The sequence below is a fragment of the Cebus imitator genome, unplaced genomic scaffold (assembly GCF_001604975.1).
Source record: "Cebus imitator isolate Cc_AM_T3 unplaced genomic scaffold, Cebus_imitator-1.0 Scaffold104, whole genome shotgun sequence".
NCBI lineage: Eukaryota > Metazoa > Chordata > Mammalia > Primates > Cebidae > Cebus > Cebus imitator.
Genome location: NW_016107419.1, coordinates 4,912,784 through 4,939,244, shown reverse-complemented (window position 1 = coordinate 4,939,244; position 26,461 = coordinate 4,912,784). Strand labels below are relative to the sequence as shown.

At 35.3% G+C, this 26,461-nt stretch overlaps 1 protein-coding gene across 2 annotated transcripts in view; it reads right to left on the bottom strand.

Annotated features, from left to right (window-relative positions):
• The window catches only part of G2E3 (G2/M-phase specific E3 ubiquitin protein ligase), a 57,730-nt gene extending 33,711 nt beyond the window's left edge, over positions 1–24,019 (bottom strand). For both annotated transcript variants that reach the window (XM_017537573.2, XM_017537574.2), the window contains exons 1-2: positions 23,873–24,019; positions 3,943–3,983 (exon numbers count right to left, since the gene is read on the bottom strand). In XM_017537573.2, coding sequence (XP_017393062.1) covers positions 3,943–3,975 — 33 coding nt within the window. In that variant the 5' untranslated portion in view covers positions 3,976–3,983; positions 23,873–24,019. The remainder of the gene's footprint in view (positions 1–3,942; positions 3,984–23,872) is intronic.
• Positions 24,020–26,461: the final 2,442 nt, after the last annotated feature.

Genomic DNA, 26,461 nt, shown 5'->3' with positions numbered 1-26,461 from the left:
ATTTATAGATGTAAACACCTGTATTTAAAAAGAAAAAAAATCTCAAATCAATAACCTAATTTTACACTTTAAAGAACTAGAAAAAAGAAAAAAAAACCCAAAAAACCCCAAAGCTAGCAGAAGAAACAAAACAATAAATAAAGATTAGATATAATCAAAACAGAGAATGAAAAAACAATAGAGGGAGTAAAAAAAAAGTTGGTTCTTTTTAAAGATCAACAAAATTGACAAATCTTTAACTAGACTGACCAAAAAAAGGGGGGGGAGATTAAAAACTTACAACAAAACTACAGTAAGCAAAATAGTGTGGTACTGACATAAGGATAAATATATAGATCAATGAAAAAGAAGAGTCCAGAAACAAATTTATACACCTATGATCAAATGATTTTCAACAAGAGTGCCAAGACCATTCGATGGGGAAAGAATAGTCACTTCAATAAATAGTGCTGGGACAACTAGCTAGTTACATGCAAAAGAACATAGATGAACCCTTACCTCACGCCATATATACAAATTAATTCAAAACCAGTCAAGGACCTAAACATAAAAGCCAAACAATAAAATTCTTAGAAGAAAGAATAATGGTAAATCTTTGTGACTTTGGATTTGGCAATGGTTTCTCAGAGTTCACATGACACTAAAAGCAAAGGTAACAAAAGAAAAAAAATGATAATTGGACTTCATTAAAATTTAAAACTTTTGTGACTTAAAGGACACTACTGACCGTCGTGGTGGCTCACACCTGCAATCCCAGCACTTTGGGAGGCTGAGGTGGGCGGATCACGGGTCACAAGTTTGAAACCAGCATGGCCCACATGGTGAAACCCTGTCTCTAATAAAAAATATATACATACAAAAATTAGCTGGGCATGGTGGCACGTGCCTGTAATCCACAGCTACTCAGGAGGCAGAGGCAGGAGAATTGCTTGAACTTGGGAGGCGGAGGTTGCAGTGAGCTGAGATCATGCCACTGCACTCCAGCCTGGGCAACAGAGCAAGAAAGACTCCATCTCAACAACAACAACAAGAAAGAAAGAAAGAAAGAAAGAAAGAAGAGGGGGGAGGGAGAGAGGGAGAGAGAGAGAGAGAGAGAGAGAGAGAGAGAGAGAGAGAGAGAAACGAAAAAGGACACTCTACAGCATGCAGAAAATATTTGAAAACTATGTATGTCCCAAGGGTCTAGTAACCAGAATACATTAAACTACTGAACAACAAAATCACCAATGATCCAATTTAAAAATAGGCAAAGGATTTGAATAGACATTTCTCTAAAGAGGATACAAAGCGATTAAGCACATTAAAAGATGCTTGATATCACTGGTTATCAGTCAACAGAGAAATGTAAATAAAAACCACGATGAGATACCACATCACACTCACGAGGATAGCTATAATCAAAATGTCTGACAATAACAAGTGCTGACAAAGATCTGAAAATAAAAAAACATCACACACTGCTGGTGGAAATATAAAATAGTGAAGTGCTTTGGCAAATAGTCCAGCAGGTCCTCAAATTTTAAACAGTTACCATATAACACAGCAATTCTATTCCTGGATATACATACCAAAGAACTGAAAATAGATGTTCACACAAATACCTATAAACTAATGTTCACAGCAGCACTGTTCACAACAGTCAAGTAGAAACAAACCAAATGTCCATCAAAGGATGGACAAATGGATAAACAAAGTATGATATGCTCAGGTGATGAAATATTACTGAGCAATAAAAAGGATGAAAGTAGTAATACATGCTACAGGATGGATAAACCTAGAAACAGTATGCTAAGTGAAAGAAGTCAAGCACAAAGAGTCACAATATTACTCAATTTACTTATTGAGTGGTAATTACTTATGGATTACAGTATCTAAAATAAGTAAATCCACAGGGACACACAAAAAACAGACTAGTGGTTACCAGGGGCTGAGGACAGGGAAAGTGAGGAGTGACTACCTAAGAGGTACAGGATTTCCTTTGTGGGTGATTAAAATGTTTTAGAACTAGATGGTGGCGATGGTTTTACAACACTGTACATGTACTAAATGCCATCAAATTGTACATCTCAAAATAGTTAAAGTGTGAATTTTATATCTATTTTATCCAACCCTCCCAATACACACAAATACAACTTGTAGAGTCAGAGAGATCTGAGTTAAGACTCAACTAATGCTTTTTTAGGAAACTGTATATACTTAAAATGTATAACATGATGTTCTAAAATATGTACACATTGTGGACAGCTAAATAGAACTAATTATCATATGCATTACTTCAATATTTATCATTTACTTGTGGTGAGAATACTTAAAAACTACTCTTACTAATTTTCAAGTATACAATACATTGTTATTAACCATCGTCACCATGTTGCATAATAGATCTCTTGAACTTATTCTGCCAGTCTATTATAAAATTTTGTATTCCCTGACCAACATCTCCCAATCTTCCCAGCCATTGGTAAGCATCATTATACTCTGTTCTATGAGTTTGACTTTTTTATATTCCACACATAACTGAGATTATGCAGTATTGTCTTTCTGGGACTAGCTTATTTCGCTAGTGCTTTATGATTCAATTTCCTCATCATAAAAATGAGGATAATAGTACCTACCTGAAACTATGCCTTAGTGAGGACTAAATAAGACAGTGTATATTAAAATAATTAACAGGATATGACATACAGATAGAACTGTTAGTATAATAATAACTAATCTTTTCTGTTATATGTTTATTTGTACAGAAAAGTTTATTAAGATGCTAATGAAACAAGTAGAAAATCACTAGCTGAAGAGAAAAGACAGGATTCCTAAGCAGCAGATCCCTACAAGATGAAGGGTGCCTGCATCTCTACGTGATTACATGCAGCAGAAACTCCCTAACCGCCCCATCTTCCTTAAGCTATGCACACTGTACTGTAACCTGAACAAGTAATAAACTTTTATTGTTTTAAATCATTAAGACTTCAGCATTCACCAGTTATGGAAACTAGTATTATTTATCTTAAATAATTCATGTAATCAAGAATGGATGTTACATGTTAAAAGGTACTATATTTGTTAATAGGCTGCTCACCAAATAGATTCTAGAACTGAAAAGAAATAGCATAAGCTCGTATTTAATAGAGTGAAATATCCTAACTATTCTGCCCTCCTTCACTCCAGTTTAAAGGGATAAGTCATAACTCAAAGTCTCTCTCCTAACCCTTTAAAAGATTTCAGCTCCTCTTCCTTCCCTTCCATACAAGGGAGCTGTTCACATTAACTCCAGTAAATTGCCATTTGTTCTGGACATCCTACTCCAGCAGTTCCACCTTTACTCCATCCACAATACCTACACTTTTACCTATTAGTATGCATAAAGCTCAAGAGAAACAGGATTATGTAGAATTAGCTGATTCTACAAAAGAGGAGGTCTTTGTGAACTGGCTGAAACTATACAAGAGGGGAAATTCTTGCCATGAACCCTGGATAGAGGTGCACCTGCTGTATGCTGTGGACCTGTCGTTTTCCATTTGTTGCTCTCTTCCCCTGTCTCCCTCTATCCACTATGGAGGGCCCTGAATGCAGAACTGAGTAGGTTTCAAGCATGTATTTTTATAAGTAGATTATTTTTATATTCATTTGCACCTTGCTGCTTTTAAGTTGTAATGTTTAAAATTTAGAATTGTTCTCATTTCATTATATTTAAGATTGCCATCTAGTGTAGTAAACGATACTGGTTTCTATAATGAAGTAAAAGTTTCCACCTTAAATACACTAATGTAAGCAAAGAAACAGCCAATCTTAGGAAAAAGTATCAATAGTAGGTGAGTATTGGCATTCAGCAAATGCATAGAGATAGTCCATGAAGTACTAGAAGTTTCAGAACTACTAGCATAACTGATAGAAGCCTGGAGGTAGACTTATTGTAATAAAATTATTTTAAATACAGTTACTTACCAAGGTTCTGTGAGTCACCAGGTTTATTTTCATTCATTTTACTAGAAAAAAAATGACATAATACAGTCATCTTAATTGTAGAAGTCTCAAATTAACACCTTTTATTAAATGCATTCAATGCATAATGACAAATAAGTCATATAATACTCTAGTGCTTAAATTTTCTTAGCTTTAATACATCTAAGACCAGTAGTTCTCAATGGGGGTGTTGGAGTCTGGGAACATTTTTTAAATTGAAGGGAATGGTTTTTAGTTGTCAAAACAATTAAGATGACGACCGGTATTTAGTGGAAAGAGACCAGGATTACAGGCCATCTTGCAATGCACCAAACAGTCCTACACGACAAACATAGTCTAGACTTTCAAATTTCCATCTGGACAGTCAAGTAGGTTAAAAAAAATCTACTTGTAATTATCTTAACCTAGAACTTAAGCCCATTTTATACATTAAACAAATTGTATTTCCAGAACTACAACTCCTATTTTAATCAAGGAATTTCTATTTAATTTTTATTCAAAGCTTCACCCAGAATTGTTCATCATTTGGGGGGGAAAACAAAAACATCATCAATAGCAATGCCATTTGCATTTGTGTAGTCTATAAAACAATCCTTTATTAGTCTACACCATGTTTGTGGCTGTTGCGTTTACCGAGGTTCTATACAGGTGTGCAAGCACTTGACTGTCTCATTGCCTTTTCTAGTACAGTAGTGCTCAACCACTTACATGCTGAAAGACACTGGTCCTTATCTCCTCCCTCCCCACTAGTTAAACAAATAAAACTACTTCCAATCATTACTTTTTTCCAAAAGATCAGATAAAGGAAGACCAACATCTTAATAACATCAAGGTTTCACTTCACCAAGGGTGTATGAACAGCCTACTAGAAATGTGAATGAGATATAAGTAAAATGTACATGCCGTCTCTTGGGATTTAAGCAGAAAAGAATAAACATAATAATGCCATCTAGGTAAATACAATCTCATTATTAGTTGCAAAAACTACTTTTCAGAAAGGTTAAATACCTGTCCAAGGTCACAGAGTTAGTAGGAATAGGCTAACCCATAACTGAGTGATTACAGGTTATACCACAGGCACTTCACATAAAAATAATGAAAGAGCACACAAAAAAATACAGAATATTGTATATCAAAGAACAAAAACTACAAATAAAGATTGCTATCAGATTTCGTCAAACCTAAGACACCACAAAAATGTAGGACATAGATTATTTCATGAAGATTGATTAACCAAATTAAACTTATACAATGCTTCCTTACAATTAGAATTTATCTTTCATACTGACTATAAAACATGTTTTGGATTTAAAATAGATTTGCTCATACACATTTCCGTGCTTTCCTAAAAAGTTATAGTCCAAATCTCTTCAATGGTTCTGACTTTAAGCTTTCAACATTTTGTTTATTCCGTACAAAATCATATTGTATGCCATCAAGATTGGTATTCTTAAAAAATATATATAAAACAACTAAGAGCCTAGTTTTCAGGGGGCTTTGTAATTAAGTAGTTCTAGACTACTATTTTTCCTAGCTCCTCTTCACAACCATCTATGTAGGGTTAAAGGAGCATTCCTTTATTGTCTCTTGGATTTTTTTTTTTTTTTTTTTTTTTTTTTTTTTTTTTTTTTTTTTTTTTTTTTTTTTTTTTTTTTTTTNTTTTTTTTTTACTTTTCTTTCTTTTGGAGGCACTGGTATTACTCTACAGGTATATGACGGCACTTTTGATATTTATACATGCTCAAACAGTAACTACAGAACTGCCTTAAGTGAACAAATTGATTGAGGATCACAACATACAGAACATAGTTTTAAACATACTGATAGATCTGAGATCACTAGTTCTCAATAAAACTCAGAAACAGATTCATATTTTTCCAGTCATTTTCAACAAAGACAACAAAGCAATTCAACAAGGGAAAAGAAAATATTTTAAACAAATGGTACTAGAAAAACTGGATATCCATATGGAAAGAAGTGTGTATGTAGAAGGGGTGAGTCCATCTTGAAATTGATAAAATATAATAGAAGATAAAATGCCTCTTCTTAAAGGACTTCTCTACAATTCAACCTGTGGCGATGAATTCAACGTATCATAAATCCATCCATACACATGAATTTATTGCAGAAAATTCCATAAATACATAATAGTACTTCACTTAGAGTAAACATAAAAAATTTAATGTATAAGTGAATGGATATGGATACCTGTCAAAAGGTATTCTGAGCATCCTCCAAGGCTTACTTCTACTTGATCAGTCAGTAATACTCACAGTTTGATACTTCTCTCTTCAGAAGGTAGACAGAAGGTAGAGCCTCCCCCTCTCCTTTATTGTAGACGTGCTCAGTGCTTGCTAACTTGCTTCAACCAAAAAGACTGTGGCAGAAATGACAATGTCATAAAAGGCATTGTGACTTCCTCCTCACTTATCATGGATCACATGCTATGGAGGAAGTCAGTTGCCATGCCATAAAAATTTTCAATATATACCATGGAGACACCCAGTTGGTAAGGAATGGAGGTATTCTACCCTCTGTCATGTGAATAAGCCATGTTAGAAGTGAATCCTCCAGCCCCAACCAAGTCTTCATATAACTGCAACTTGGCTAACAGCCTGACAGCAATTTTATAGGAGACCCTAAGCCAGAACCACACAGCTAAGCTGCTCCCAAATCCCTGACCAACAGAAACTATCAGTAATTAGATGTTTATTGTTTAAAACCAGCAAGTTCTAGAGTTATTTGCTACACAGCATCAGAAAACTAATACAAGAAAGTAAGTCAAATTCCTTCTCAATCCAGCTGGTGGCTAACATTTGAATAAATAAATGGGTCCTAACCACCCAACATTTTCTAAAATGCCTAATCTTACTGAAATAAAAGGTGACACTGAATACAGAGAAAACATGCTGGAATCAGACACTTGAAAGAGAAATAGATTTTTTTAATCTAGCATTTTAAAAAAATGAATATTCTTGCTATAGAAATGACTTGATTTAAATCACTAATCAGATAGGTTCAACTTAGTCTATGCATTATTCGATGTACTCTAAATTCTTTCTCTTTACAATTCAGAAATGTTATCTTTGGATACCCTATATATAGTAAAGAATTAATTTATCTGATTCAGCACTGCATAATAAAACATGATGTTTGTCAGATGCATAGTTTGCAAAAATATTTTCTCCCATTCTGCAGGTTGTCTGTTTACTCTGTTGGTAGTTTCTTTTGCTGTGCAGAAGCTCTTAAGTTTAACTAGATCCCACTTGTCAATTTTTGCTTTTGTTGTGATTGGTTTTGGAGTCTTTGTCATGAAATCTTTGCTCATGCCTATGTCCAGGATGATATTGCCTAGGTAGTCTTCCAGGGTTTTTATAGTTTTGGGTTTTACATTTAAGTCTTTACATCCATCTTGAGTTGGTTTTTGTGTATGGTGTTAAGGAAGGGATCCAGCTTCAATTTTCTGCATATGGGCTAGCCAGTTATCCCAGCATCATTTAATAAATAGGGAGTTTTTCCCTATTGCTTTTTTGTTAGCTTTGTCGAAGGTCAGAAAGTCGCAGATGTGTGGCCTCATTTCTGGGTTCTCTATTCTGTTCTGCTGGTCTCTGTGCCTGTTTTTGTACCAGTACCATGCTGTTTTGGTTACTGTAGCCTTGTAGTATAGTTTGAAGACAGGTAATGTGATGCCTCCAGCTTTGTTCTTTTTGCTTAGGATTGCCTTGGCTATTTGGGCTCTTTTTTGGTTCCATATGAATTTTAAAATAGCTTTTTCTAGTTTTGTGAAGAATGTTGCTGGTAGTTTGATAGGAATAGCAGTGAATCTGTAAATTGTTTTGGGCAGTATAGCCATTTTGATATTGATTCTTCCTATCCATGAGCATGGGATGTTTTTCCATTTGTTTGTTTTCTCTGATTTCTTTGAGCAGTGCTTTTTAATTCTCATTGTAGAAATCTTTCACCTCCCTGGTTAGCTGTATTCCTAGGTATTTTATTCTTTTAGTGGCCATTGTGAATGGGACTGCCTTTCTGATTTGGCTTTCAGTTTGGCTGTTTTGGGTGTATAGGAATGCTAGTGATTTTTCGACGCTGATTTTGCATCCTGCAACTTTGATGAAGTTGTTTATCAGCAGGAAAAGCTTTTGAACCAAGACTAAGGGGTTTACTAGATATAGAATCATGTCATCTGCAAAGAGATAGTTTGACTTTCTCTCTTCCTATTTGGATGCCCTTTATTTCTTTCTTTTGCCTGAGTGCTCTGGCTAGGCCTTCCAATACTATGTTGAATAGAAGTGGTGACAGAGGTATCCTTGTCTTGTGTTGATTTTCAAGAGGAATGCTTCTAGCTTTTACCCATTCAGTATAATGCTGGCTATTGGTTTGACACATATGGCTCTTATTATTTTGAGGTTTGTTCCTTCAATACCTAGTTTGTTAAGAATAACATGACGGGGTGTTGAATTTTATCAAAAGCATTTATAATGAACTTTAATGTACAAGAGAAAAATAACCCCATTAAAAAGTGGCCAAAGGGCATAAACAGACACTTCTCAATAAGATATAAAGTGGCCAACAAGCATATGAAAAAAAGCTCAACGTCACTAAACATTAGAGAAATGCAAATCAAAACCACAATGAGATACCATCTCACACCAGTCAGAATGCCTATTATCACAAAGTTAAAAAAAAATAACAGGTGCAAGTAAGATTGTGGAAAAAAGGAAACATACACTGTTGGTGAGAGTGTAAATTAGTTCAACCATTGTGGAAAGCAGTAAAAACCATTTTACCCAGCAATCCTGTTACTGGGTATATAGCCAGAGGACTCTAAATCATTCTACCGTAAAGACACATGCACATGTATGGTCACTGCAGCACCATTCACAATAGCAAAGACATGGAATCAGCCAAAATGCCCATCAATGACAGGCTGGATAAAGAAAATGTGGTACATACACACCACAAAATACTGTGCAGCCATAAAAAAGAATAAGATCATGTCTTTCGCAGGAACATGGATGGAGGTGGAGGCTATTATCCTTAGCAAACTAACGCAGGAACAGAAAACCACATACCGCATGTTCTCACTCAGAAGTGAGAGCTAAACGATAAGAACTGATGAACACAAGGAGGAAACAACAGACACTGGGGTTTACTCGACAGGGGAGGGTGGGGGGAAGGAGAGGAGCAGAAAAGATAACCATTGGCTACTGAGCTTAATACCTGGGTGATGAAATAGTACATACAACAAACTCCTGTGACACATGTTTACCTATGTAACAAACCTTCACACGTACCCCCAAACCTAAAAAAAAAGTTAAAAAATATTTAAAATAAAAGATGAACTATATTTTATTTACTAAAAATGCATGAAGGATCCTGGACTGTATCCTGCACTGGAGAATAAAACTGCTCCAAAGAACATCATTGAGGCAATTGACAGAAACAATATATAACTGAAAGCACTATGTTTGTGCTAAGTTTCCTGAATTTGCTATGTACGCTTAGATTATTTAATAGACTATCATTGTTCTTAGGAAATACTGAAGTATTAAGGGGTAGGGGAACCAGGTATATGCAACCTACTCTCCAACGGTTCAGAAAAGGGAAATTACATGCAAATGTACAATACCACAGAATGATAACGTGAATGTGGCAAATACTAAAAAGTGGTTAATTTAGGTAAGGGCATATGTAGTTCCTTGTACTTTTCTTGCAACTTTCCTGTAACTTTGGAATTATTTCAAAATTTAAAAAGGTTTAAAAACAATTGAATTAAAACTAATATAAAACATTCCCCCAAAATTCAAGATCAAGACTAAGTATGATGGTTAATTTTATATACTACCTTTACCAGGACACAGGATGCCCAGATAACTGGTTAAACTTATGTCTGGGTGTGCCTGTGGACTGTTTCTGGAAAAGATCAGCATTTGAACTGGTGAACTGAGTAAAGCAGATGGCCATCCCCGGTGTGGGTGGATATTATCTAGTCCACTGAGGGCCTGAATAAAACTGAAGGTAGGAAAAGGTTAAACTTGCTCTCTGACTGCTTGAGGTAGGACATCAATCTTCTGCCCTTGGTGTTCCTGGTTCTCAGGCCTTCAAATCAGGACTGGATTCTACACCATCAGCTCTTTGGCTCTCAGGCATTCAAACTACACTGCTGGGCTTTCCTGGGTCTCCAGTTTGCAGACAGATAATGGGACTGTTCACACTACATAATCATGTGAGTCAATACCTTATAATAAATTAATCAATCCTCCACTCTCTTTCTCTCTCTACACACACACACACACACACACACACACACACACACACGTATATCCTACTGGTTCTGTTTCTCTGGAGAACGGTGACTAATACACCCATGCTACCTCAGACTAGTTATTACACTTTATGTGCTCCTACAAATTTGGAGATAAAAAGAAATACTCTTAAAGATTTGCTAGTTACTTTGGTTCACAGCAACAGCAAAGATAAAATGAGAAGATGTTCAATGGTAGAGGTTAAAAGCTATCAGAATTTTTTTTTCATGAATCAATTATTTACATTCTAGGAAGTAATATACATATCTCAAAAATGTACACAGTGCTGTGCACCTGTAGTCCCAGTTACTTGACAGGCTGAGGCAGGAGCCTTGCTTGAGCCCAGAAATCTAAGTACATCTTGAGCAACACAGTGAGACGCCCCATCAAAAAAATAAATAAATAAATGAAACATCAGTATGAGCTTCAATACTCTTTAAATTATTACAAAAAGTAGTGTGGCATAGTAGAAAGAGTAATAGGGGTATTGAAGATATAAAGTTTACACTTTCCTGCATGTTCTGTATGTTTTTTCCTGAGACCTCAACCTCAATTTTATCATCCTCAAACTAGAATAGCTAATTACAAGTTATTGTAAGAATTATAAACAACACATAAACACCACAAAAGTACCTGGCATATTTAGGCATCATTGGTAGTTTTCATTTAATTAAAAAAACTAAACTAAAATAAAAAGGATAATGTATCTTAACTGAGTTTATTTCAAGAATGTAAGATTGGATATCAACTGAAAATTAATTAAAGTAATATACCATGTTAATAAAATAAAGGGGAAAAAATGTGTGACCATCTCAACAGATGTAGAAAGAGCATTTGACAAAATTTGACAGCCAATCGTGACAAAACTAAAACCAGAAACAAATGGGAATTTTCTCAATGTAATAAAGAGCATCTACAAATGTGCATTAATTTCAACTTAATTTCAACATTGTACTGCAAGGCAATCTCAACAGATACAAATGTCAATATCCAATCATAACAAAACAGTAAAGCAAACTGTGGGTAGAATAAATTTTTTCAACCTACCAAAGGGAATCTACAAACACTCCTCTTAATTTCTGATTCAATTTCTAATTCAGCCTACTCGAAGGGAAAAGAAGACAAAATTGTGAAGGATGAAGTAAAACTGTTTCCACATATGGTCAGCTATATTAAAAATCCCACCAAAACATTTATAAAAATAAGTGACTTTAGCAAGTTCTAATGAAACAAGGCAAATATACAAAAGCTGTCTGTATAACAGCAAGAATTATTCAGAAAATTAGAGAACAATTCTATTCACAATACGTAAGAACTTAGTGAAAGATATACAAAAAGGCTATACTTTGAAAAGCTATAAAACATTGCTGAGAGAAATGAAAGATCGAAATAAATGAAGAGATAGACAATACTCACGGACTTACTATTGTTAAGATGTCAACTTAACACAATCCCAACCAAAATCCTGTTGTTGTTGTTGTTGTTTTTTAAGAAATTTGCAGGCTGATTCTAAAACATATATAAAAATGCAAAGGCCCTGTAATAGCAAAAGACATTTTTAAAAAGAAAAGTCAACTATGAGATTTCATGACTTCTTTTAGAGCTATATCAATCAAGATAGATATAAGAATAAAGACAGACACATAGCTCACTAGAACATAATGGAAAGGCCAGAAACAGACCCAGACAACTGCTTTTCAACAAAGGTGTATCACGTAATTCACTGTATTCAAATGGTAGTCTATTCAATAAACAGTACTGAAATAATTGAATGTGTTGGGTGGAAAGTGGGGGGAAGAACGTTGACCTCATATATAAAACTTAATTCAAAATTGGTCACAGGAAAAAAAAAACCTTCTAGAAGAAAACATAGGAAATAATCTTCATGATCTTGGGATTGGCAAAGATTTCTTAGATAGGACACTGAATTATAAAAAACTCTGATGAACTAAACATCAAAATTAAGACCTTTCTAATCAAAAGACATTGTTAAGAAAAGAAAAAGGCAAAATACAGATTGGGAATAAACACTGGCAAAACATATACCTGACAAAGGATTTATATCCATAATGTATAAAGAATGCTTACAACTCAAATAAAAGACATCACAGTAAAATGAACAAAATGGACAAGAGATTTGACCAGACACTTAAAAAGATACAACATAGACAGCAAACAAAAGAAAATATGAACACCATTCATCATAAAGAAAATGCAAATTAAAATTGGAAAAAAAAAAAAAAAAATGAAAAAAAAAAAAAAAACACTACAACACCCACAAGAATACTTAAGTCTCAAAAAAAGGAACTTGAACTGAATTACAGCTCTAAATACAAAATGTAAAGCTACAAAATTTCTAGAAAAAACACATAGGAGAAAATTTCTGTGACCTTATGTTACATTAAGATTTCTTAGACACACTACCAAAAGCACAAGACAAAAAAATGATAAACTGCACTTAAAGTTAGTAACTCCTGCTCTTATTTATTTATTTATTTATTTATTTTTTTTTTTGAGACTGAGCCTTGCTCTGTCATCCAGGCTGGAGTGCAGTAGCATGATCTTGGCTCACTGCAACCTGTGCCTACTGGGTTTAAGCAATTCTCCTGTCTTCAAGCAATTCAAGTGTAATGGCAGAAAGACCATTATACTTGAATCATACATTTCTGTGTTTGAACTCCTGACTCTGCCTTGTGTCCAATGGAGGTAATACTTACCTATTAGGGTTCTTATATGCAAAGCAGAAGTAGTAATTCGAGAGCGAGAGGAAAGGTAAAAAGAATTCAGAAAGATCAGAGGTTTCTGAGATCAAGAAAGACCATGAAGTTTCTAGGTCCCTCCTGACTAGCTAGAATTACAGGTGCACGCCACCACGCCTGGCTGATTTTTGTATTTTTTAGTAGACACAGGGTTTCATGATGTTGGCCAGACTGGTCTCAAACTCCTGACCTCAGGTAATCCACCCGCCTTGGCCTCCCAAAGTGCTGGGATTACAGGCATGAGCCATGGCGCCCAGCCTTCTTCTGCTCTTCAAAAGTAACTGTTAAGGAAACAAGCTTCAAACCGATAAAGCATCTGCAAATCATAACCTGATACGGGACTTAGATCTATAATTTATTTTCTGAAAATCTCTTAAAACTCAATAATAAAAAAAAAACCTCTTAAAACTCAATACAGGCTGGGCGTGGTGGCTCATCTCAGCACTTTGGGAGGCTGAGGCGGGCGGATCATGAGGTCAAGAGATCGAGACCATCCTGGCCAACATGGTGAAACCCCATCTCTACTAAAAAAATACAAAAATTAGCTGGGTGTGGTGATGCGTGCCTGTAGTCCCAGCTACTCAGGAGGCTGAGGCAGGAGAATCGCTTGAACCCGGGAGGCAGAGGTTGCAGTGAGCCGAGATGGCGCCACTGCACTCCAGCTTGTCGCCTGGCGACACAGTGAGACTCTGTATCAAAAACAACAACAACAACAAAAAAATCCCCAATAATACAGAACACATCAGTAAAAATGGTGGCACAAGGAGCTCTGTGTACCTCCCCAGAAACACAAAAAAACCTGGCAAAAAACTCACAATCAACAATGTCTCAACAGAGAATGTCAATAAAGAAATAGAAATTATAGAAAGGAAACAAATTCTGCAGCTGAAAAGTACAACTGAAATAATAAATTCATTACAGAGGTTTAACAGGACGTTTGAGCTGGCAGAAGAAAGGATCGAACTTGAAGACAGGTTAGTCAAACTTGAAGACAGGTTAGTTGAAATTATCCAGTCTGATGAGTAGAAAGGAAAAAAATGAAAAAGAAACAGAGCCCAAGAGACTATGAGACACTATCAAGCATAACAATGTATGCTTTATGGGAAATACAGACAGGAGAAAGTGGAACAGAAAGAATGTTTAAAAAAGTAATGGCTAAAAACTTCTCAAATTTCATGTAAGACTGATATCTATACATTTTAAGAAGCTCAAGGTCTTTAATCAGGAAAATGCTAGGAGATCCACACTGAGACACAGTATAGTCAAACCAACAAAAGCAAAGAGAGAATCTTGAAAGCAGTAAGAGAGAAGTGACTAACACATACAAGAGATCCCCAATAAGATTAAGAGCCAATTCCTCATTAGAAACCATAGAGTGCCAGAAGGCAGTAAGATGATATATTTAAAGTGCTGAAAGACCAAAAAAACCCAAACCTGTCAGCAAAGAATCCTATATGCAGAAAACTGTGTTTCAAAAGTGAAGATCAGTACACATACATGGGAGGCAGACAAGTAAACAAATATCTCACACACACGCAGTGTAGCCTCATAGGGGTGGTGACATTATAATGTAATTGTGAAGGATACATAGCAGAAAAAGTATTCAAAGTACAGTGTGTGCAAAGGCACAGCAGTATGTGAAAGCATGGTATGTTTGGGGATATGTCAGGAATTTATTCTGGAAATTGCTCTTGTTGATTCTGCTTTTTGGTTAGATTATATAAATCTCCTTGAATTGGATAATCAGATAATAATATAATCCCCCCCATTCATCAGCTGGTCCTAACCCTGTCTCAGTGGGCAGGTCTTATTCCAGTCCTAGCCCCTTCCACTGACCAAGTCAGGCTCTAAATAACTAGCCCAATCCAAACTACCCTTCTTAAAGCAAATGGCATCTTTTTACCACAGTTCAGGCAATAAAGGCTGTTCTGTCACAGCTCCCACAGGACCAGGTCTTCTCCTGTCTAAAAAAGAAGGCCTTAATAATATTTCAATAGGACAATTTATCTGCTACCTTATGTGACACAGCAATTAAACTCTAAGATTCTAGACAGGACCCAGGCAGAGGAACACGGCAGAAAGAACATTACACTTGAATCATACATTTCTGTGTTTGAACTCCTGACTCTGTGTCCAATGGAGATTTTAATATTTACCTATTAGGGCTCTTATATGCAAAACAGAAGAAGTAATTCGAGGGAGAGAAGGAAGGGTAAAAATAATTCAGAAAGATCAGAGGTTTCTGAGATCAAAAAAGACCATAAAGTTTCCAGGTCCCTAACTGTTAACTGGTTATCCCTGGAGAGAGAGAATGGGGTAGGTAGGGGCTTTTTCTTTTAATTTCTGATAAATGTTGGCATTGTTTGAATTTTTTTTTTTTTTTTTTTTTTTACAATGAACATGATTTTCTACCTAAAATATATTTGGTATATATATTATACCCCAATAAAAAGTTTCTTAAAAACTCATATTCTTTGGAAAATCATCCAGAAGACAGATAAGAATGGTTGTTTCTCAGAAGTACTGGGAGACCTGAAGTCTAGACTGAAAGGAAGACTTTTAGAAGATCTGTCCTACTAGAGATGCTAATGGGACACCAGGCAGTGACTCAAAGCCATATACGGAAAGAAAAACATCAGCAATGGTAACTCCAGAATTAAATATAAAAGCCAGTAGTAGTGTTATTGCACTTTTGGTAATTCCCTTTTTCCTATATGATTTAAAAGAAAAACTCATAAGATAATTATAAAGCGAAGTTATTGGGCACATTATGCATAAATGTAAAATTAGCACAAAATATAAATATGTAATCTGATACAATAACATTTAGAAGAAGGATGAGATATATGGAAGTGTAATTTTTGTAAACTATGAAAGCTGAATGGGTATTAATTCAAACTAGGTTGTTACAAGATATTAATTGTAATCCCCAAGATAGCCACTAAGAATATTACTAACAAATATGTACAGAAAAGGTAATGAGAAGGGAATCAAATGTTACACTATACAAATCAATTAAATGGTACACTATACAAATGGTACAAATCAAAATGGTACACTATATAAATCAATTAAACAAAAGGGAGTAATGAAGGAAATGAGGAACAGAAAAGATATGACATACAGCAAACAAATACTAAAATGGCAGAAATCCTTTCTTAACAGTAATGAAATATAAATGAATTACTCTCCAATTAAAAGGCGAAGGTTGGCAGAATGGATTTTTAAAAAATCCATACATATACTACCTACTAGAGTCAAGCTATAGATCTCAAAACACAAATAGATGGAAAGTAAAAGGACAGAATAAGATACTTCATACAAACAGTAATCAAAAGTAAGCTTGGGTATTTATGCTAGTATCAGACAAAGTAGGCTTTAAGTTGAAGGTTGCTATAGGACTCAAAGAAGCACATTAAAGACTAAAAAGCTCAATCCATCAAGAAGACAAGACAATTACAGACACAAACCCACCTAATAAGAGCCCCAAAATATATAAGGCAAAATTTGACAGAAATGAAAGGAGAAATACTTTAGACTTAACAGACATATACTGAACACTCCACCCTACAACAACAGAATGAAACATTCTTCTCAAATGCACGTAAAACAATATCTATGGATAGACCACATTTTAGACCACAAAACAATAAACTTTAAAAGACTGAAATCACACAAAATATCTTCTCCAACGACTATGGAATGAAACTAGAAATCAATAACAAAAGGAAAACTGGAAAATTAAAATACATGCAGAAATTAAATAACACAACTTTAAATAGACAGAAGGTCAAAAAAGAAATCACAAGGGAAATTAGAAAATACTTAGAGACAAATAAAATTAAGCCCCCAAAACAGTAACCCAATTTTATGCCCAAAGAAACCAGAAAAAGAGCAAACCAAACCCAACCTAGCAGAAGGAAGGAAATAATTTAGAGTGCAGATAATGTAACAAAAAAACTTTTTAAAATTGAGAATCAATGAAATAAAAATTGCTTCTTTGAGAAGATCAACAAAATTGAAAACGTTAAGTTAGATGACCCAGAGAAAAAGAGAGGACTCAAATTACTAACTCAGAAGAAAGGAAAGTGAGACACTGCTACAAACCTAATAGAAATAAAGAGAAGTAAATGGAACTATCATGAACAGTTGTATGGTAAGAAGTTAAATAGTTAATAAATTAAACAATAAGTTAAATAAATAACAAGTGACTCAAGAAGAAATAGAAAATTTCAACAAATCTACAGACAAGAGATTGAATCACTAATGAAGAACCTCCCAACAAATAAAAGTCCTAGCATAGATGGCTTCACTGGTGAATCCTACTAAATATTTAAAGAAAAATTGGCACCGATCTTTCTCAAACCCCTCCAAAAGATACAAGGGGACACTTCCTAACTCATTTTATGAAGTCAGCAATACCCTGATACCAAAGCCAGATAAACACATAACAGAAAATAAAATTACAAGCCAATCTCTCTTATAAAAATAGATGCATATATCCTTAACAAACTACCAGGAAACTGAATTCTGATTAAGAAAATTTTGTACCATGACCAAGAGGGATTTATCCCAGGAATGCAAAGTTGTTTCAACATATGGAAATCAATTAACGTAATATACCATATTAGTAGAGAAAAATGAAAAAGGACACATGCTCATCTCAATAGATGCAGAAAAGCATTTGACAAAATTCGTTGATGATGAAAACACTCAAACATTTAGGAATATACGGGAACTTCCTCAGCATCTACGGAAAAAACTTTAATTAACATAGGGATTGGTGAAAGACTGCACAATTTCTACCTAAGATCTGGAACAAAACAAAGATACATACTTGCACTACTTCTACTCAACACTGAACCAGAAGGTCTTTTCAGAGCAATAAAGCAAGAAAAGGGATAAAAGGCACCCAAATCAAAAGTAAGAAGTAACTCTATTCACAGAAGGCATAATCTTATATGTAGAATTTTCTAAAGAATTCACAAAAAAACTGTTAGACCTACTAAATGAATTCAGGTAAGTAACAGGATGTAAGGTCAATACACAAATATCAGTTGTATTTCTATACAACAATGAACAACCCAAAAAAAAATTAAGTAAATAATTCCATTTACAATAGCATAAAAATCACTTAGTAATAAATGTAACCATGGCGGTATAAGAATTGTGCACTGAAAAGTACAAAACAGTGCTGGAAGAAATTAAAAAACCCTAAATAAATGGAAAGACACTTTGCATCCGTGGGTTGAAAGACTTTATAATTAAGATGGTTATACTCCCCAAAGTAATTTATAGATTTGATACAATTCCTATCATAATCCCAATGACCTTTTTTGCAGGACTGAAAAAGCTGAGCCTAAGTTGCAAGAAATCCTGAATAGTCAAAAGGATCCCCCAAAAGAAAAAGTTAGCAGATTCAAATTTTCCAATTTCAATCTTACTACAAATCCATAGTAATCAAGACAATGTAGTACTGGCACAAGGACAGACATATACATCATGGGAATGAAGAAAGAGTCAATAAGTAAACTCACATTTTTTATAGTATACTGATTTTCAATAAGGGTGCCAAGACCATCAAATGGGAAGAAAACAGTCTCTTCAACAAATGGTCTTAGGACAACTGGATAGCCATGTAAAAAGGAATGAAGTTGAACCCCTACCTCAAATGCTATTAAAAAAAAAATCAACTTGAGATGGATCAAAGACCTAAATGTAAAAGAGAACTATAAATCTCCTCAGTGAAAATGCAGGAATCTTTTCATAACTTTGTATTTGGCAATGGTTTCTGAGATATGACACCAAAAGCACAAGCAACAAGAAAACAATAAATTGAACTTTACCAAAATCTAAAACTTGTGCATCAAATGACAATCCACAGAATGCGAGAATATACTTGGAAATCGTATAACCTGATAAGGGTCTAGCATCTAGAATACATCAGAAATGCAATGCAACAATAAAAAGACAAGTAATCCAATTTAAAAATGGACAAAAGGTCTCAATAGACATTTCTCCAAAGAAAATATTCAAATGGTCAACAAGCACATGAAAAAATGCTCATCATTACTATTAGGTATAAGTAAATTAAAGCCATAATGAGATTCCACTTCATGTCCACTAGGGTAGCTATAATAATTATGCGTTAAAAGTAAAGAATAAGTGTTAATGATGATATGGAGAAATCAGAACCTTTACATATTGCTAATGGTAAAGTAAATGATGCAGCAGAGCAGGACAAGTTTGACAATTCCACAACATATTAAACAAGACTACCATATCACCCAGTAATTCCCCTAGATATATACCCAAAAGAATTGAAATATTTCAATTCAAACAAAAACTTGTATACATATGTTCACAGCCACACTATTTAGAAAAGATATCACTAAATCACTACATCACAAAGAATCTAATTATACATCATTGGTAAATGGCTACACAAAATGGTATAGCTATACAATGATTACATGGCTATAAAAAAAAAAGTACTGATATATGCCGTAACATAGTCACTACCTCACAAAGAAACAATCTAATTATACACCATTGATAAATGGCTATACAAAAAATGTGGTACAGCTATATAATGATTATGTGGCTATAAAAAGGAATAAAGTACTGTTAGATGCCATAACATAGATAAAACTAGAAAATATTAAGTGAGAAGTCAGACATAAAAGGTTACATATATTTTGGAAATAGGTAGAGGTGACGGTTGCATAACATTGGGAATGTACTAAAAGTCACTGAAATGTCCACTTTAAAATGGCTAATTTTTGACCGGGCATGGTGGCTCACACCTGTAATTCCAGCACTTTGGGGGGCTGAGGTGGAAGGATTGCTTGAGGCCAGGAGTTTTGAGACCAGCCTGGGCAACACAGTGATATCCTCTCTCTCCAAAAAAAAAAAAAAAAAAAAATTAATTAGCCAGTCTCGGTAGCACATGCCTGTAGTCCTAGCTGCCCTGGAAGCTGAGGTGGGAAGACTGCTGAAGCCCAGGAGTTGGAGGCTGCAGTGAACTATGATTGTGCAACTGCAGCTCCAGCCTTAGGTGACAGAGTGAGACTCTAATTATTTTATAAAATTAATAAAAATAAATTTTATAAAATAAAATGGCTAATTTTATAACGTGAATTTTACCTCAAAAAAAGGCCAAATGTACACCTATCGTATGATGCAGCAAAGAGAAATAAGACGTATGTCCATTGTACACAAAGGTTCATAGAAAGTTTATTTGTAATAACTAAAAACTATAACAACGAAAATGGATAAACTGTGGTATATTCATAGAGAATACAGTTACTAAAACTCATTGAACTCTACCCCTAAAATGGGTGACTTTTATTGCATACAATGTTTATTAACAATTTCATTTAAAACAAAAAGATATATTTAAGATAAAAGGCAACAAAGTTACAAGTTTACAGTAAGTTATAAATATATAACTAGTCCTCAGGAAACAGGTGTCATCCTCTCCCCGCCCCACTCCGTCACCCAATGGGTCCATATATCCATTTTCATGTTTCTTCATGATTCCACTGCCATAGCAATACTTAAGACCTTTCTGGCTTGGCTTCCAACAGTCTTGTGATATCCCAATCCCAAAATTCAAGAAATCACATGGTCTAGCCTGTATCAGATATGCAGCTCTGATATAAATAACTGTACCACTTTTGTTGAAGAAGTGGTATGGGATAGGATCATATTTAGAACTCTATGTTCCTTAGACCAACCCTACCCCACTGGTCGTCAGAATGATGTTGTTGGGCAGGTTTTTAAAAGAAAAGCTGTGTGCAAGAAGATTAGGTAACTGTCTTAACTGTTCAAACCGAAAGGGAAAACTTTTCTGTTTTTTTAATTCCCTAACATTTTGAATTAAGATACTTTTTACTACACCTAACATATATCAATCTTACAATTAAAAAAAAAAAAAAACTGTGTCAAGAGGAAATTAAATATTTAAAAAATACATTTAAAGTTACTAAATCTTTTGGTGCTTCAGTTTCTTCATCTTAATCTAGAGATAATAAAATGGTTGTGAAGATTAAGTGAGAAAATATTTATAAAGCATTAAAATTCATGAATATTAACAAATATTGCTCCGGAATTTTTTCCCACTTGAAATGTCTTCTGAGCCTATAATTTCAGTACTTATTTTTCCATATTAAGTTTATAAACCATATGCTATCAATAAAATCTCTAATAAACTACAATTACATACTATCATCTCAGAAAAAAGCCAAGCCTTAAAAAAAAAACTGAGTCATTAACACAAGACAAAATGTGTTAAATTGTTAAAATAACAAGTACTCACTGAACATACACAGTTTCAGATTATCAGGACACTCACTATTCTGCACTGTGCACTGCAGACACAAAAATTAAAAGGACAAGGGCAGTCTTGCGCTATATATTTATAAGCAAATTACACTGAGGAAGAAGCACCACCTGGTGAAGTCTTTAAACCCATTTGGGTAAAATCTTATGTGGAAATAAAAAGGCCAATGGCTAAACATGCATAAAATGTGATAAGAAATCGATTTGGAGAATTCTAGTAGTACTGATGGAACATCAGCAGGTTGGAAGAGAATGGCAGAATATTACAAAGATGTTCCTTGGAAAGAGAAGTTGGTACCAAACTCTGACGGGCTCTGTAAAAAGAAAAAAGGAAAGCTAAGAAATTTGGATTATATATGGTAGACAATGGGAAGCCATCAGAGATTTTTATGGAGCAACATCTGGAGGGAGACTGCAGAGAGGCAAAAAACATTACTTTTTTAAAAAAGCATAAACTTTTGAGTTAAATCTAATTTCCGACTGTAGTTCCAACTTGTTAGTTGCGTGAGAACAAATTACTGAGCCCCTCTTAGCCTGTTTTATTTGAAGATAATAACTACCTCAGCGATATTGTAAAGATTAATGAGAGAATGTATGTGATGTTATTTTTACAGTTTAGTAACTCTACGTAATTGGAGACTTATGTATCATTTGCTCTGTGCCACACACTATTCTAAGGTTTTTGTATATATTAACTCATTTAACCCTCACAATAATCCTACAGAGTAGGTAACTCCTTTATATGGCAGAGGGAAATGAAGCACAGAGAGGTTAAACAGTTTGCCCAGGGTCACCAGCTATCATATCAAGCGGTGAAGATGGGATTCAAAACAAGGCAATCTGGCCCCAGTTTCATGGCTTTAATCAACACATTACAATGCCTCTCTAGGAAAGATCAAATCAGTGCTTGTAAAACTAGTACAATTTTCTAACCTTTCAGTTAAATATGCAGACTCTTCAAAACGCCATCCTCCAGACCTACAGATTCAGAATCTGAGATTTGAAGTGCAGGAATCAGCATTGAACAAATCCTTCAAGGTAATATATACACATTAAATTTTGAAACTCACTGATTTAAGAAAGCAAAAACTCAAAATAATTCAGGTAGAAAAAAAGAAAGATTAGGATACAGAGATCAATTTTTAAAAATTAACATTTGCTGATAACACACATGAAATGGGCAGAAAAGCTTAGAGAAGGATAGCCAATGTCTTTGTTTCAAAGACAATATATGAAAAATGTTCATATTTCAACTATCCTCAACACCAAGTATTTAAATCTATACTTCCTGGCTAACACTGAAAACAAAAGTTCAACAGCAGGAAGAATGAGGGTGTTGGAATAGCCAGCAGTGGATGAAGGAATGTCTTTATTTGAATATTATGAAGTCCCACTTTTAAGAAGATATTTATACATTTATATGGTACAATACCCTGGTGTTGAAATATTAAGAGGAGCTTAAAATATCTTTTCGTTAAGCTACACAAAACTGACTATTTTTAATAAAGCAAGATATAAAACTCGTACACATTTAAAGTTCCCATTTACAGTTTACATTTATGGAACACATTTAAACTATTCCAGAAAGCATGACTTTACTACTGGGTCAAATTTTCATATTTCAGATAGTTTATCATTAAAAAATAAATTTTAAAAAAAGGAAGTCCAAAACAAAATCCAAAGAAAACAGATGCTCAAAGCATTAGTGGAGTACTTGCAAAAAGACTCCGTAATAACCCAGTTGGCCAATGAATGAAGGAGGTGAAAAGGCAGGGCGGTGGAACTAAACCTTAACCCTATTGTTTGCAAACTAAGACCCTCGTGAATCACCACCACTGTTACTATAGCCGGTTTAAACAAACAAGAGTCTCGGATTTTTGCGGTACATGAAAAATGTCAACCGTGAAAGAAAAATATTCGGGTTTTAAATACAAAGGATACTCGGATTTCAGTTTAAATCCCCACCAGGCATTTCAAAGACTGTCACTTCCCTGTAATACAGGGTTAATCAACACTGCCTGGGTATCTCTCTTAGGAGGAACTTGGAGCCAAGTAAAGCATCTTTTCATTCTAAATCTGCCCCAACCTTCCATCTTTCATAAAAAGAGATTCGCTTATACGTGGCAACTCTTTCACAATAAGACTTAACTACTGTTGAAACTTCAGCATTCGACCGAATTGGTGTAAATAAACTATGGGTTACCAAAAAAATAGCCACGGAGAACGCGTATAAACAAGGCTTACTCGCGGGGGACAGGCAGGGCCTCGGAATCCTCAACACTGAAGGCTGGCTGGTGTGAGCGACGGTCGAGAGCGCTGGTCAGGCAGACGCCCCCTGTGCCCCGAATTCCCAGTCTCCAGGCCTGGCCCCAGCACCCGAAGTCCCAAAAGCACTGCGAGGCCCCCCGTTGCGCTGTCCGGCCTCCCGACACACTGTCCCACCCCACAGTTCCGCTTCTGTCCCTGGAACACTCGGCGTTTTCCCGTTCCCCATTTACTCACCAAGGTGCGCTGGGCAGAAGTTCCAGAGCCTCAGTGTCACTTTTCCCTGCCCGCTCAGCGCCGCGGCACGCCGACCGCGAGCAGCCAGACTCAACGGCCCACAAGATTCAAATTCGCCCACTTCCGCTCCCAAACCCGGAAGGAGCGATAGGCCCTGCCCCCGAGGGGCGGGACCCCCGGAGGCGCTCGCGGTGAGCAGGAACCCGCGCGCTCGTGCCCGCCTGGCACCCTAACCCTGCTGCTCAGCGCTAACTTGGCTGTGTCGCCTTCGCTTGTCTTGCCAGGTGCCTCTTCCCATTTAGGAGCTCAGAAAAACTACGGGCTCAGGGTCGTTGTCTTCGCCTATTTGTTCTTGAGGGGATTCTCTTGTTTCTGAAATGGACAGAGACGTGCTGAAGTTTCGTCACCTTCGAGGAATGGGGCGAATGAAAGCACAAACAGCTGCGAGGGTTTTATCTTTCCCCTCATCCTCGAGGAAACAGCAGCAACAGCAAGAAGGAAAAAGAACCAAACCCTCCAAATACTTAGTGCAGCCTTTCCTGAGCCTCCTCAGTCTATCCCGGCACAATTAGGGCTTTTAACTCTTTCTGTCCCCGGTTTGGGGAAAACAGAAAGCCAAGTTCACCCGTATTCAGCCAGAAATTGAAAATAAGTGCTCAGACCAATTCCTGGTCTCAAACTGATGGTAAGTGTTAGAAAGCAATAAATCTTATTCCCGCCTCCCCCCACATAAGGGCTCACTTTACGAGATTATTAAGTATTGTCCTGTGAGATTATTGGAACAACACTGTCTTTTCGTTTATTGAGGAACACAGTAGTACATCTTTGATCCAAAATGTCTTAAGCTTCTGAAGAGACATCTGGGAGCTTTTAGAAACTAAAGGAAGGACTGGAAATGCTAGGGATTGAGGGGCACTAAAGAACTCTGACTTTTATAGCTGTAATTGATGTTGCCACCAGATCATCCTCACATCTAACATTAGCATTGAACCTAAACTGATCAGTTCACACCAATCCATGACAGCATACCTTTAGCCTTTATAAAAAATACAATTTGAAAGGTTTACGATATTTCTAGGAACCCATCCTACAGGTAATCTGACACAGGGAGTGGTAAAGCTATTAACTGATGTACTGTTTTTAACAGTGGAAGATAGAAAATAACCTGTGTCTACCAATAAAGAAGTGGTTTAAGGCAAGTAAGTTATGATACTATGCTGACACTGCGGGAACTAAATGTAATCAAGTAGATCAGCAGGTACTGAAATGAAAAATTGAAAAAAGTTTAAGAAGGACTATAGTATCCTTCTTTAAAAGTATACGTATGTATATGTTATACAAAATTGAGGGATGGATACCTAAGCTGTAAACATCTCTGGGAGCAGGATTGATAATTGGAGTAGGAGGAGTTGGAGGACTTTTGCCTTTCATTTTTATCACCAGTTGAAATTTTAAGATAAGCTTTTTTTTTTCTTTTGCAATTTTGTTCTTTAAGAAAGATTGTTAGAAATTGAATATATTCTAGATATAGAATCAGGTTTATTAAGCATATAAATTTGTTTGGATAGTCTATGTCCATTCATTCATTCAGTGATTCATTCAATAATTACATATAATGATTTGACCACACATTTTGTCATTCATGATATATTGTATTATTTTATGTTCTACATATCTAATATGACCCCATTAAATATATTGGTCCTTGAAGTTTCTTGAAGGCAGCAACTATGTCATATATTTTCCTATGTCTTTCATAATTCTTGGCACCTTCCCACCATTAAGTCTTATCCTTCACAGGAATTAAATTCTCAAGTCAACCTGTACACAAAAGTTAAAATTGCCCTGGAAAAGCCACCCAGAAGATTATGTATATATATATGATTTTCTTTATACAACTCTATGGGCAAGTTTTTAATTTTTTATTTTTTTGTTTGTCCCCTGAGTTGTCCTTGGTCAGTCCTTCTCTGCAACCCTAAATGAATTCTTCAGTTTCTTCCACTAAAATGCTGACAAAGTCATTATCACCCCACAGCCTGGCTATCACTTGGAATAATGAGATTCAGTTCTCATCAGTAGTGGAGAGCCCTGTAAAGTCATTCACATTTTTTTCCATAAGATTAGCCAGGCTTAATTGTATTAATTGTCTAGGGCTAGAGTTCACTGAGTGGTCTATCTGGTTATTATGCTATTTAAAATGTTGTTCTTTTTTTTTTTTCACCAGAATGAGTATAGGTGATTTTGAATACAATCATTATTCAAGTAATGTTACAGCATTTCATGAACAAAAAAGATCTTTAATAAATACCCACTGAATAAATCAAAGAGCCTGAGTAAATACAGACTTAAGGACTTTTGAAATAAAATATTCATTACAAAATATACTTAAATCTGATAAACCTCCCATCGGACTGGGCATTCTGATAGCTTATAAACATTTTTAATTAGTGAAATTATAAGTATTCCACTTAATAAATGCTGCAAAAATTGAAGAATAAAATTAAGAATTTTATTCAGTCTCTGATAATCCTTCAGTAATGTGAACTAGCTGAGAACTGAATTCTTAGAAAATTTGAGTCATAGCTAATA